Raw genomic sequence first — 13,806 nt, 5'->3', positions numbered from 1 at the left:
TATATCCTCTTAAAGGGTTCCTAGTCCAAATAATGGCCCAAGCGCAGGGTGCGCGATCTTTGAGACAGGTCAGATTTAAAGATATCCTTGTGTTGTTTGCTTCCACTTTTCTTTTATTGTGCTTTAGAAAGAAGCCAAGCAGGTTAACATTATTTTCTGCTTATGGTCAGTTATACTCTGTCTCCCTTCCCCTAGTTTGAGCCTGTTATATTGAGGTTAAATAGCGAATACAAAAGTTTGAATGCTCTATAATGTTTTCTGACATTTTGATATACGACCATCCAATCCACTACAGAGTCCCTTCAAACATGAATATGGAGAATACTTCTTACATATAAACAATTTCATTAGGGACAGAGACCATGACTGTATTCCTGAATTTGCAGCAACAAATCTGAGCCTTCATTACCTCAAACTAACTCAATCCTAGGGAAGTCAGAGCAGTGTCTGCCTCTGGGGATTTATAGCCCTGGGGCAGGGCAGCTCAAGTCCAGGCTTTGGTCAGTTCTCTTCTGACTGTGAGAGTTCCCTCACGTTTAGGGAATGGACCAGGCCTAATACGGAAAAAGGGAAGCAGAGAAGTGAAAAGGGATTGCTGCATTGCTGAGGATTGAAGTGCCTTTCTGATATGCATCACTTGGTGCTCAGAGCCCTTGCAGAAATGGCTTCCCACTCCCAGACCCAGAGCAGCGCAGGTTTTGTACTAGGATAAATGAGGCCTCACAGTACTGCAGTCCTGTAACACCCCGTCCTGCAGAGAGGCCTCGGGACTGGTTCATGAAAGTTCCCACGTACACCATCTTCTTCCTTCCCCACACTGGTAAAAACCTCTTTTTCTGTCTGACCTGTAAAGGTCTAGAGAATCCCTGAGTGTTGACTCCTGACTCCCTGACTCCAATCCCTGACTCCTCATTCAGTCCACTTAAGCCCTAGTTTGATGCCCTAGGATTGGCTTCCTCCTAGGTTCAGCAGCAGCTTTGCCTGGATTGTTAACCCCCAAAGTGGGACGACCTAAATTAAATGTGGACATTAGCAGGTCATTCCCTGCTCACCAGGATGTGTCTTGACATCAGTTAAGAAGCCTAGTGGTCTATACTTTCCATGCTGTGGAAATCATTTGCAGTTCTCAGAAACCATGGAATAAATTATCGGAGGAAGTAGGTTTATGTGTATATATGGGGTGACAGGAAAGGAGGAGAGCAAGAAGCAAGACCCTGAAGGCATAAATTGGGAACTACTCTGTTTAACTTTTTAAGAGAGATGCAAAATGGTAGGGAGAGAATCAGAAAATTATCCTGGCTTCTGGTGGAGAATTAAGATGGTCAGAGCTGATTAAAGCAGTTTTCATGGCATTTCCTGGGAAGTGTGGATACTTCTATTAAATGACCATTTTCTTGCTTGGAAGTAGGTATTTTGTATCTTTTGCAGAGCACTCTTTGACTCAGAGAGACAAAGGAAGCCAGATATTCCACTCCTAAGAGCCATGGCATTGGCTAATGGATATCAGGGGAACTATCTGGGACATTGGTTACCTACTGCCTAAGGCTGTCTTTGGCTGGTGAATGCCACTGATTAGGTAGTGAGGGGGTGGTGTAGGCTTCTTTATTTAGTGTTGCCTCTCCTGGGAGGAGCAGTAGCCTGGACGGTCAATTACAAATGAACCCTAGGAGTTAATTGGTAGCCTTTGATTGAATAGGACTACTTTGATTGAATAGCTTTGGGGGAACTAAAAGGAGCAAATGGGAAATAATTTTATAGGCAGCAGCAGAATGAGGGGAGAATGTGTGCACGATGTGGGCTTGGGCATGGACTTGATTCTTCCTTTTGAAAAGCAGTAATGGAGGAAGCTAGGCTTGAAGTCAACGGCGAGAGGGAATGGCAAACAGGTAAGGTAGGCAGAGTGGCTAAGGTCAGGCAAACTTCATGCCTGGGTAACTGTCCGATTCTTGGTTCCCATAGCCATAGCTTGTCTCTGGCCTCAGGGGCCTGAGTCAGCCCATCCCCAGGGGGTTTGTCCTGTGCACACCGGGGAAAACAGGATGAAGGCAGGGAAAAGATGGAGGCTTTCCCTACTTGGGAGTAGAGAATCACTGACCAATTCATCGGCCTCTACAATCATGAGGTCCATGCTGAATCCATAGAGAGGCATAGAGATGGCAGGATTGGTTTAGCAAACATAGGTCCCACTCCTTCCTGCTCCATCAAGTCCCCAGAATTACTCTCCTACACATCAGGTGCCTCTGAGCTACAGTTCTGAGTTCCCCCAGCTGAGGGCTCGAGAGGTCTGGATGGCCACTGGTGGGGGAGCAGAGACAGATGTTCCAGCACTCAAGGTGTTCATGAGATTCAAAACTTTTTTCCTTCCACTTCAGACATACACTCTTCTCTCTTGGGCAGCTATAAATAGGGTTGTTCTAATAGAGGAAAAAGAAACAAAAACAAAAAACAAAACCAGAAAACAAAAACCCCTCCCTCTAGACAACATAGGAAGACTCAAAATGATTGCACTTATTAGATGTGGACAGGGTGGGCAGAAGGCTCGCCAAGTGTGCACACATTCCTCTTGCTGCCCACAGCCTGGGGCCAGAGGTAGGTGGCTCTGGGCTGGCTGCAGAGCAGGGTCCTCTTTGGTGGAGCCCACAAGCCATCTGGGGCTACAGGGAAAGATAACTCTGGGGCAAGACCCAGGCTGGCTTCTGGTCACAGCCATGTTTCTTTAAGGACAACACTTAGCAAGGGGAGTAGGGCTCCCCCAGGGAGCACTTAGGTAGGGGTGAGGAGATGGCTGGGCCAGGAAGATAAGTAAGAAAAGGGATTAGTGTTTGAGGCTGGCTTCCCAATTGTTCTGTAGGCTAGTTCTTTAGATGATACATTTTCTTCTTTTTTTTTTTTCTTCATTTTTTGGTGATGCTTTAAAACCTGGTTTCTGTCCTGCAGAGAGCTATAGTCTTTCTCTTGGGGAGTGACAGCGGCACATTCAACGTGGTAATGCCTGCTGCTTTTCCTCAGTCAGCTGGTGTCCACTAGCCCAGTGGTCTGGGCCTTTTGTAAGCCCTCATGGATTGGACACCAGGCAGACATGTGGGGGAAGAAGGAGAGGAGCTGTATAGACAAGAAAGCCAGCTGTGTGGGCAGTCCAGGGCTTAGACCATGTGCCCCAGAGGACCGTGCTGGCAATAAGCCTACAAGTCAAAGGCTTCTTTGGCAGAACCCTGGGCGGGGGGCACAGCCAGGGGACATTTTGGCTCCTGACTAGCAAGGCACAACCCTATAATGGCAGAAGCTCTTCTTCCCCCTCCTCATTTCCTACTAGACCCACTTCCTTCAAGGGTTTCTGTCACCCTTACAGGCTGATGGGCCAGGGATGTGAGCTGGTAAAATGGGCAGTGTGGCTGGGAAGGGGACACTGTTCTTTCACCCCTCAGGGGGAATAGAGCCAGCACTTAATGGCTTTTCCAGGGGGCATATAGGAAAAGGGAACGCAGTGAAGAGAGAGAGAGGGAGAAAAAGAGAAGCAGAGAGAGACAGGAAAAGGAAGCTAGAGATACAGAAAGGGAGACTGCTTGGTCTATAGTGATTTTTTTTTTTTTTCTCCAAAAAGAAAGAGAGGAGAGAATTCCTCATCTGAGGGTGGGGGCTGCTGGCTCTGAGGGCTAAGGAGTCTGGGGGCTTTAAAACCTGGGTCTTGGGCCTATGGGCACTATTTGTAGGGCCTCAGGAAGCTGGAAACTTTGGAGCGGAGTAGCTTGATGAAGGATTTTGGCAGCATCTCCTTGTGTTTCTCTGTATACTTGAAGTAGTTCTGGGGGTGAGCCAGCACCTCGAAGAAGGCCTTGATGAGCTTCTTGTCCTGCAGAGGATGGCAGGTGGTAATGTCAGCCTCAGCATCGGGGGTGGAAAAGAGGAACACCAGCCTCGACTCAGAAGCAGCCCCTCTTGATGCTAAATAGGCATGCCCAGAAATGAACTCTGGATTTTCATCCCCACCATCTGTTCCTCCTGTAGAATCCTATAACCTAGTCATTGGCAGCTCCACCCTTCTATTGCTCAGGTCCCAGTCCTTGGAGTCATCCTGAACTCCTCTCTCTTGCCCACAATCACAGCAAATCCTGTTTATTCCACCTTCAAAATATATCTGGGGTCTGACCATTTCTCACAGTCTCCATAGCTACCACCCTGTCCAAGCCATGTTCTCTCTCACTCGGACTACTGCAGCAGCCTCCTAACTGGTCTCCATGCTTCTACCTACCCTTGTTCTTCTACGGACTGTTCTCCCCTACAGCAGCCAGAGTGACTTTTTGGTTTTTAATTAGATCATATCCTCTTTCTGTTCAAAACACTTCTCTGGTTTCTGTTTTCGCTCAGTAAAGCCAAGTCCCTTGCATGGTCCATAGGCTGAACATGATCTGTACCCCACTCTTTGTCCTCCATGCTGCTTTGACTTTCGTACTCTGCTGAGCTACACTGGCCTTCTCAAGGTTCTTGAGCATGCCACACTGCTCCCATGCTCCTTTCCTGATCTTCTAATGCGTAGCCCTTTACCTTATTTAGGTCTTTTCTCAGAGGCCTTTCCTGACCATTCTGTCTAAAACAGCAACACGATGTGTGGAGGGCCTTCTAGGTGCCAGGCACCGTGCACCGAGACTCAGATCTTCTGGCTTCTAGGCTAGTATTCTGATTTTTAAAATAAGAAGTGGGGCTTCTAGCCTCTCATCCCAACTTCAATCAAAACAACTCCACTACTTTATGTATTGGAGTTCCACAGCACATGTGAAATAAGGGTTCAGATGCTTTAAAAAATGTTTGAAAAGCATTGCTGAAATTTTTTTCTTTGTAGCCTGCAAGTCCTAAGCAATTTTTGTCATTGTGTCTCTTATTTTGAGGATAGTATAAAAATGATCTTATTAATCATAAAGATAAAACTTTTCCTTGCATTGATCATTTATGAAGGGTAATACTGTGGCTAGGACTGTAGTTTCCTAAGTACAATTTTCTCAAACTGGGATCCACAGACCAGGTGTTTAGTTCATTCTTCAGTGTTGGTAACATTTCTTTTCCTTTAAGACAGATCGTATTGAATGGACTCTGAGAAACACTATGCTAGATCTGCTCCTTTTCTGTGGGAACTGAGGAGAGAGGAAGGGAAGGAAGGTACTTAAGCAGAAGTATCTTTCTATACCTCATTTTCCCTGTATTTCTTGGTGAAACAAGTAGGGGACATTTCACTCCTCATCTTCCCTTTCTCTTCCCCTACAGTGTAAGATAGTACAGTCAGATGGGCTTGAACTCATTGGGCAAACTCAACTCTCTGTGCCTCAGTTTTCTTATCTGTAAAGTGGGAATGATGAAAGTACCTATTTCATAGAGCTGTTGTATATATCAAATGAGAATATTCATGTAAGCACTTAGCATACTGCCTGCACATTGTTTATATGTTCATTAAATGCTGGCTGTTCTTCTTGTGCACATTCACTTGCCTTTAAAATCTCCTGGTGGTTTTCAGACGCATAGAGCCGGCCATCTCGAACAATGTCTTCTACTAGCTGCTCATAGTCCTCTGCACAATCAACCAAGAGGAGGGGTTTAGGGGTAGAAACAATTCCTGCTCCCCCTGCTCCCTCAAGACTCATGAGCCTCCCCTTTCTCACCCACCTCCCTGGCATTCGTGCCCTTGCTCACCATCATAGGTGACGTAGGGGATCTGGAAGCCACGAGCACTGTTGGCCTCGCTCGTCTTGAAGTTGATCCAGAGCTTCCTGGAGCGGGCCGTGAAAGCAATGGGGCGCTCATAGGTCTGGCAGGTCTCATAGGTGGTGATGGAGGATGGGGAGGCTGGGAAGGCAAGCAGCAGGTCAGGGAAACAGCAGAGCAGGCTACCCAAGCCCTCCTGGAGGAGGGCTGAGTGGGGGAAGGAGTCATGCTGACAGAGACTCTCCCCCATACATGTACTTCCCCCACTCCCCAACGTACACAGGTCCTCTCCCACTGCCCTCCACTTGTTCCACAACTCCTCTTTGACATCCAGGCACTCACAGAGTGTAAGAAATTTGACATTTAAATGAACGGAATGGCAAAAATGCTAGAACAGGAAAGTGAGACATGTAACACTTTTGGAGTTCTAGTCCCACTGCTGGCATTCTTAACTCTGCTCTCCACCAATCACAGAGCACATTCATTGCTGTTTTCCTTTGTTAGCTTCTCTACTTCCAAGGCCTCCCTTCTCACTGCCCTAGTTCTTCCTGTACCAGTTTTTCCTCTCTCTGTCCCTCCCTCCCAACCAGATTTGAACTGCCCTTCCCTGGCCCAGCCCTGCAGCCACCCACAGTTCTTTCTCATGACGAGGACGTCCCCACACTCATCCTCAGATGGCAGGAAGATCTCGGGTACCACGATAAGGATCTTGCGCTTGGGTGGGGGGTTGATGTTCCAGACGCACTCCACGCCAGCTGGGTAGTTGCCTGGGTAGTTGGGGGACTCGATATAGCCAGTGAACTCACCCAGCTCCCCACCACACTGGCGATCTGTAACCAAGCCCAGATGGACAGAGCAAGAAAGAGAAGGGAAGTCAGTGGGGGAATGGGTTAGGGATGTTGAAGGATTTTGAAGTGGAAACCAGACACTGTAGGCAACTGCCTTCTGTTTCATCATCTTCAAGTTCTGGGTCCACCTTCCTTCCTGCCCTTTTAGTACCTTCTCATCTCACTTCACCTCTCTCTGTCTCCCCATCACCTATCTCCAGGGAGAGGGTGCCATGGGGCCCAGCCCAGCAAGTGGTCTTAAGATTGAGTGGGATGGGAGAGATGGAGGGTGGGACTTTCCTGCCCATCCACTCCCTAGCCTTGCTCCCTGTTGGTTTACTTGCCCCACCCCCCACCTCTTCCCATGCCCACTGTTCCCAGACCTCTCTGCCCCTTTTTCCACAGCTTGGCCTGCCACGTACTCTTGCACTGGGCCACACTGGTGGAGCCGTCAAAGTCAGTGCTTGTATTTCCTGGACAGCGGGTGCAGAAGTTCTGACGGAAGTCAGGCTGATAGGAGCCCATAGCACAGCGGATACAGCGATGGATGGTGGTGTTGTAGTAGTGACCAGGGGAGCACTGGACTGCAGGCGAGGGGGAAAGGTAGGCGTTAAGATGGTAGGCAAGTGGGAGTTCTGGGGCACGGGATTGAGCAGGACACAGGAGTTCCTGTGTGAAGACACCAGAGTTCCTTCCGAGTCCCAACCTTTCTTTGTCATGCCAGAATTGAAGCCTAGGGAAAAACAAACTTACAGAGTGGTTGGCTACCATGCCAATCCTTTTCTTTCAGGCACTGACTGTAGTGCCAAACTTCTAGAAACTCATTGGTAGTATTGAGGGGAATGTGCCACCAGTTCTCCGAAGCAGAGGGGTAAGTGACACTGTTATTTATTCCCTAATTCCCAGACTTGGGACTGGTGGAGGGTCAGGATGTGTCCTATGAGCAGGATGGTCTGGTTGGTCAGGCAGCTGGGCCTTTCCTAGTTTGGGGAAGATGGTGTGCCAGCATACTCAGGTCTACTCTGAGGACTTGGAGAGTTTTTTTTGTAAGTAGTTAAAGTTGGGGAGTCCCCCAGTGTGTAGCCCATTCACCTTTGGTGTCACAGTCTTGGAAGGAGATGGCCCCCTCATGCTTGGTGGTGAGGCCCCCACCACAAGGGAAGCACAAGGTCCGTCCTGCTTCAGGTTGGTACGTGCCGCGTGGACATGGCTGGCAGGGCTTGAACCCATCAACGGAGTATTGGCCAGGAGAGCACTGACCTGCAATGAATCAAGGGCCCAACTCTGATGGGGATGGTCCTGGTCATCCCCACGGGGTCACCCAGTCTCAGGGGACAGAGACACACAAGCAGGATGTTGACTAGGAGAGTGGTCTGGAGCCTGGGCCTGCCCTTGGGAAATCCCATGCCCATGGGCGTCCCAGTGCCCACCCTACCCCACTCTATATTGTTTGTTCCCCTGGCACCTGCACATGTGGTGACGTTGGTGGCTCCGAGAGGCCCGTGGGCATCACTCCCAGGGCAAAGGTCGCAGGAGAGCTGCCCTTCTCTCTCCTGGAAGGTGCCCGCTGGGCATGGCACACACTGCTCCGTCTGGCCGTGGTAATACGTTCCCTGCGGGCAGCTGACTGAGGGAGAGTCGGCCGTGCTAGCCACCCCGCCCCCCTATTTCCCGCCACCCAGGCCTGGGATTCCCCTTCCCGCTTCCCCAGATTCAAGGAGAATCTCTTCGTCTGGGAATAGACAGAATCCTGCTTGGGAAGATCAGGGGCCAATGCCATGTAAAGGAGGGTCGATGGCCCCTCTGGATATGATATCCCTCTAGATTTCAACCTGGGACCAGGGAGAGGATGATGACAGGCAGGAGGGTCTTGGCTGCCTCACAATTTGAGGTACAACTGAGGCCGTAAAGTGTCCTGCTCTCTGAGTCAGGCCCAAGTTGGGCCTTCCCCGTTCCCCTGCTCCCCCGCTCCCCAGCAAGCTCCCTTACCACACTTAGCCCCAGCACGGTGCTGCCCAGGCCTACAGGCCTCTGCTGGCTCAGCTCGCTCCCCAGCTCCTGGGCCCGGCTTGTGGGCCAGTTCATAATCAAGGCCTGCCAGGCGCAGCAGGAAGCGGTCCTGGTTGATGGACTTTCTGAGCATCTTCAGGGACCCTTTCAGCCGCCGTTCCATTCGCTGTCGGAGGCAAGGCAGTCCACAGCCAGCTGGTGGTAGATGATGGTATGAGTCAGGGAAGGAAGAGAAAGTGGCTGTGAGCGGGAGGGCAGGGAGCAAAGCTAGGAGCTAGGAGGGATGTGGTAAGAGAGACTGGCTCCTGGGCTTGGTGTTAGGCATGGTCTGCCCTTAGTACAAGCTCTGCCCCTTCCCTTTGCTGCTGAGACTTGTGGTTTCCCCACCTCTGACCCCTTGCTTTCCACCCTCCTCCCTGCAGTGCCCCCAGTCCCACCTGTGGTTTCTTCGGCTCTGACCTCTGCCTCCAGTTCCAGGGTGAGCCGAGTGACTTCCTTGCCTGGAGGGGTCCGGGCCCGCCGGCCCTTGCCCTTCCGAGAGGAGTCACACTTGAGGTGGATAAAGGTGATCTGGCAGTCAGAGCAGGGGGCACCACCTGGGGGAGAGGCCTTGTCAACCCCAGGGGCACCCCCTGGGGACAGAGAAGGCTCTCACTCCCAGCTCTCACTTTCCCACCCTAGCCCAAGCAGACCTCACCAGATCTCCGCAACTGTCTCAGTTCACTTTTAAGGTAGGATACCTATTATTTGGTGGAGGGATATCCTGGGACTTCTTCCTTGGGCCCTATGCCTACAAGTGCTTCTTCCCTCTGCTCTGTCCAGAGTTCAGGATGCCAGTGGGTTTTTAGAGATCTCACTAAGCAGAGGAGCTGAGGGGTGGGGGAGGGGTGTGGTGGCCAGACAACCCATTGGAGGGGGGTCCCCAGTCCAGACCTGGTCCCGGGATTCTGCTGGCCTCCTCCGTTTTGCCTTTGTTTCTCAGGTGCAAACGGCATTTGGCATCCTTGATCTTGAAGGAGGCCCGCTGTTTAACCGACAGCACTGCAGCCTCTAGAGGGATGGCAGAAGCTCAGCACAGCCTGGGGGCGCCGAGGGGGGTGGGTACTGCTGTGGAGGGTATTGAGAAGCTGGGCAATAAGCCATGGGCTTGGCTGGAGAAGGATTATGAGAGCCAGGGGACTCAGATGTTAGGGGCAGAGGGAGCAAGGCAAAAGGGCTGGAGAATGACAGAGCAAGGAAGGGGATCCAGGAAAAAGTAAGACCAGGAGAATTAATGAGGAGAAATCGGGGTTAATAAGCAAGAGAATAAGGTGGGAACAAAGCCTCTGGGCTGGTGCTCACCATGGCAGTGGTTGGAGTTTGTGCTGTTCCCGGTGTAGCCAGCTCGGGCTGGAGTGGCCCTGGGGCTGGGGGTGCCACAGCTCACCGTGAAGCCATTCTCAGACTCTGAGAGAAGGGGGCTGTCACAGCTCTGAGCTGCCCGCCCCCAACACCTACTGGTTGGAGTAATGCAAGGGAAGCAGGAGAGCTACCTGAACAGCCAGCCTTTCCTCCCTGCCAGCCCTACAGCAACCACCTCTATGTACCTGGCAAAAACCGGGCCCGGGAGGGGCAGGTCAGGGCACAGGTGTCCTTCTTGCCAGACCGGTTGCAGCTGAGCATGGCTTTCGAGGCACCAGGACTGCTCTGACATTTGACCGGCTCTAGGAAGGGGAGAGAGACCTGAGGAGGAGAGGGCCTTCCTCTCCCACCCTCTACACTTGGCTGGTTTGGGAAGAGCATTAGCTACATGCAGAACTGTAACTGTAAACAGAGACTGATGAAGGGATTCGTCACCAGAAACTTCATGTCAGTAACTCAAATGGCTACATTCTACTCCCCTACTACCTTACCCCTTCCTTGGCATGGAACTCCCCACTTTCCAGGACCCCAATTCCCACCCCCCAAAAATGTAGTGCCAGCTCTGGCCAGCAGAGGGTGCCGCCCACCTGTGCAATCTTTGCCATTCCAGTGCAGCCGGCCCTGGCCTGCGGGGCAGGTACACTGGTAGCTGCCTGGAGTGTTGATGCAGCCAAAGCGGCAGCCTCCCCGGTTGATGCTGCACTCATCCACATCTGGGGGAAGGAGGAGGGAGACACCAACAATGGTGGGGGAGTAGGAGCCAGGGAGTGGGCAGTGAGTGAGGACCTTTGGTGAGAGTTCCAGGCACTCCAAGATGACTACTGGCTTGAGAAAAGCTCAAGCCTAGGATCTCCTTCCTTTATCTCTGTCCCCAAAGAACGATTGAGAAGCGGCCAAGCTGACAAGCTTTGTAAAGCCTGCCATTCCTTTCTGCCACTGGGGCTGTATTTGAGAGTTCAGGATGGGAGTGGGAGTCAAGAAGCAGCGTTGGGATGGGAGATAGAAATTTTGGAGGTAGGATGCTGTTCCCTGATCTCCTAGTCTCCCGGTTGTCTTAATTTCTCCCATTTATCATGATGGATGCAGACATGGCACATGCACCTGGGGATTGCCCAGAGCCAACGAGCCAAATCAGGAACTCATTCAACTGAAGGGTGTGGAGGTGAGAGGGGACAGGTGGCTGAGGGTCTAAACTTGCTGGCTTACCCCCACAGTGGGTGACACCATATAGCAGGTAGCCATGATGGCAGAGGCACTGGAAACTTCCTGGTGTGTTGACACATATGTGGTCACAGGTTCGATCAAAGGAACACTCGTCTATATCTGGAAGAATAAGGATTCAAGCCACTGAATCTGTCTTGGGGCATTTGACCCTGCAGTCCCTTGCTCAGGTGAAGGACCCAAATGAGGGGCCTTGGCCCTCCCTCATGGCCCAGCCCTAAGATCAGTGATTTAGCAATGCCTACCCATCCCCTGTGCCCCCTCCACTTGTAGTCTTTGGAGTCAGGAACTGTGAGATCTGGTACCTGTGGATCAGGGTCACCACATGTGGTTAGGCAGGTTGGATCCTGCCAAGGATTTGAAGTGGGGTGAAATCCATCCCTCCTTGCCAAAAGCAAGGTAGAGTTGGTCATCAAGAGGAAGGGGTACATTTGCTAATTTGCAGCATGACACTGCCCATGGAGGCTCCCCACAGTGTCTATTGACTTCCTCAGACTCTGGCCCTCTGGCCTCCTTGAAGCTCTCCTAGCCCCAGAACCTCTCCTAAGGCTTTCCCCTTGGCCCAAGTCTGCTCACCCTGGCAGTTCCTCTCATTGATGAGAAGCTTATAGCCCTTCTTGCAGCTGCATTCAAAGCTGCCCACTGTGTTGCGGCAAATGTGGTCACAGCCCCCGTTGTTCAAGCGGCACTCATCTATGTCTGGGAAGGCAGGACAAAGTAGAGAGAACCAAAGGTGATACCACAGGCTGGGGACAGATAAGGAGACAACATCCCTCCCTCCCTCACAGAGACTGAGAAAATCAAGCAGAGCTCTGGGCCTGCCCTTCTGACTCCTCTCTCACTCTCTGGTCTGTTTCTTCCCTGCTCATGGAATCTGTGGCCATTAGGACCAGTTTCTTTCCTGGAAATGAGCCCTCCCAGAAGGGAACAGATAGGAAGCAGAGTCAGGCCTTCAAGGACTGCCTGGAGTAGGAAGCAGGATGGCATTTGAACTACAGGGCTAGTTTCTGCCCCTCACTCTGTGTGGATGGCACTTCCACAAAAGGCTGGTGGATAAGGCTTATATCTTCCCTGTCCCTGACCCCTGCCTAGCATAAGAGCCCCGGGCAGTGGGCAACAGGGCAATGGTGGGGGGGGGGCACAAAGAGGTGGAGTGGAGATTCAAAAGTGAGCTCCTCAGAGAGGAGGAGCTAGGAGAGAGCCGGCAGGAGGACCTCCAGGAGAGCCAGTGAGGCTGGGTAGCTGATGGGGGAGGGGCAGGGGCCAGGCAGGGGGCTGGACTGGGAGGTCTGGAGAGGCTCAGGCCTGAGGCGGCTTTCAGCACTAGGAAGGGAAGGGGGGGGGGGCGGGCAGTGAGCAGCTTCCTTCCTGAGGTCAAGTTCCCCAAGCTGGTGGCAGACAGGACCCAGGCTATTCACCCTTACTTGGGGGAGGGGGCAGAGAGGGCAGTCTTCCACTTCACTCTTAGCATACCTGTCAACAGTCCTTCCCAGCAGGAAACCTCTCAACTCTGGCTGTCTGACCTGCTGCCCCAGCCCTCCCCGTCTCCCCATCCTTTCTGCCAGCTGTTGGGCCAAAAGACACAAAGAAGGAGCTCAGTCCTCTTTCCAGTCCTCCTTGTGACCAGGGGACACAGACCTGATGAATCATTATTTTCAGTATGGCTATTCTTCCTTTTTCCTCCCCCATTCCACCTTTCTCCCAGACCTGGCTAATTAAAAGGAGGGGAAATAGGATGGACAACATGGGAAATTATACCATAATGATAACTATCATTTGTCAGGTACTGTTCTAAGTACTTAATATATAATCTTTATATAACTGATCTAATCCTTACAACAAGCGCCATTATTATAGTGGAACTGAGGCACAAAGACACTAAGTAACTTGCCCAGGATTGCAGAGCTGGGATCTGAACCCAGGTAACCAGTCTCCAGCCTCAGTGCTTCCACTGCTACCCTATTCTCCCTCTGACCAGTATAGCCTTCCCAGTGGGAAGGTCTGGGGAATGTGGGTTATGAAGGTTATGGAACACATCTGTGACCTTGTACACACATAGCCAGGGCTCAAATATCCTTCTAGACCCAGGGACAAATGAGAATAACATGTTCATTAACCAAGAGGGCTAGGGACCCAGAGCGGGATAGAAATGAGAGTAAGGAAAACAAGGTAGGGTGTGGGCAGCGGGCACTAAAGGACTGGCTGGACTTTTGTGCCCCTTGAACTGAACTGGGAAAGGTGGACAAAAGACCAGCCTTAGCCATGCTCCCAGTTCTTTCTAATCAGGATAGCCTCCAGGGGGTTGAGGAGGTCCTATAATAGGTACTAGATCTCTGATCCCAGCCTCAGCCCCCTCACCCCTATGCTCTGGTCCTCTGAGAGCCCTTACCTTTGCACGTCTTCCTGTCTGGCTGCAGCATGAAGCCCACAGGGCAGCTGCAGTGGACACCCGTCGCTGCATCGTGGCACTTACTATCACAGCCCCCATTGTTGACAGCACAGGTCTCTGTTTAGGAGGGAGGTGGGGGATGGTAATGGGGTTATTGGCTTGGAGGAGTCCCAAACTTAAGGGTAGTAGAGAGTGCAGAGGCCTGAGGGAAGGCCTGAGCTGCCTCCCTGTGCTTTAGAAGGAGCACTCAGTGAAGGCTCCCAGCCC

At 51.6% G+C, this 13,806-nt stretch overlaps 1 protein-coding gene across 1 annotated transcript in view; it reads right to left on the bottom strand.

Moving 5' to 3' along the window:
• Positions 1 to 3,527: 3,527 nt before the first annotated feature.
• Positions 3,528 to 13,806, bottom strand: part of SCUBE3 (signal peptide, CUB domain and EGF like domain containing 3) — a 35,333-nt gene continuing 25,054 nt past the window's right edge. The window contains exons 11-26 of the mRNA XM_032593334.1: positions 13,540 to 13,656; positions 11,727 to 11,849; positions 11,136 to 11,252; positions 10,517 to 10,642; positions 10,115 to 10,231; positions 9,870 to 9,974; positions 9,462 to 9,578; positions 8,966 to 9,124; positions 8,508 to 8,723; positions 7,984 to 8,145; positions 7,611 to 7,778; positions 6,941 to 7,102; positions 6,324 to 6,521; positions 5,680 to 5,832; positions 5,478 to 5,557; positions 3,528 to 3,850 (exon numbers count right to left, since the gene is read on the bottom strand). Coding sequence (XP_032449225.1) covers positions 3,701 to 3,850; positions 5,478 to 5,557; positions 5,680 to 5,832; positions 6,324 to 6,521; positions 6,941 to 7,102; positions 7,611 to 7,778; positions 7,984 to 8,145; positions 8,508 to 8,723; positions 8,966 to 9,124; positions 9,462 to 9,578; positions 9,870 to 9,974; positions 10,115 to 10,231; positions 10,517 to 10,642; positions 11,136 to 11,252; positions 11,727 to 11,849; positions 13,540 to 13,656 — 2,270 coding nt within the window. The 3' untranslated portion in view covers positions 3,528 to 3,700. The remainder of the gene's footprint in view (positions 3,851 to 5,477; positions 5,558 to 5,679; positions 5,833 to 6,323; positions 6,522 to 6,940; positions 7,103 to 7,610; positions 7,779 to 7,983; positions 8,146 to 8,507; positions 8,724 to 8,965; positions 9,125 to 9,461; positions 9,579 to 9,869; positions 9,975 to 10,114; positions 10,232 to 10,516; positions 10,643 to 11,135; positions 11,253 to 11,726; positions 11,850 to 13,539; positions 13,657 to 13,806) is intronic.

The sequence above is a fragment of the Lynx canadensis genome, chromosome B2 (genome assembly GCF_007474595.2).
Source record: "Lynx canadensis isolate LIC74 chromosome B2, mLynCan4.pri.v2, whole genome shotgun sequence".
Classification (NCBI taxonomy): Eukaryota; Metazoa; Chordata; class Mammalia; order Carnivora; family Felidae; genus Lynx; species Lynx canadensis.
This window is presented reverse-complemented; position numbering and strand designations above follow the sequence as displayed.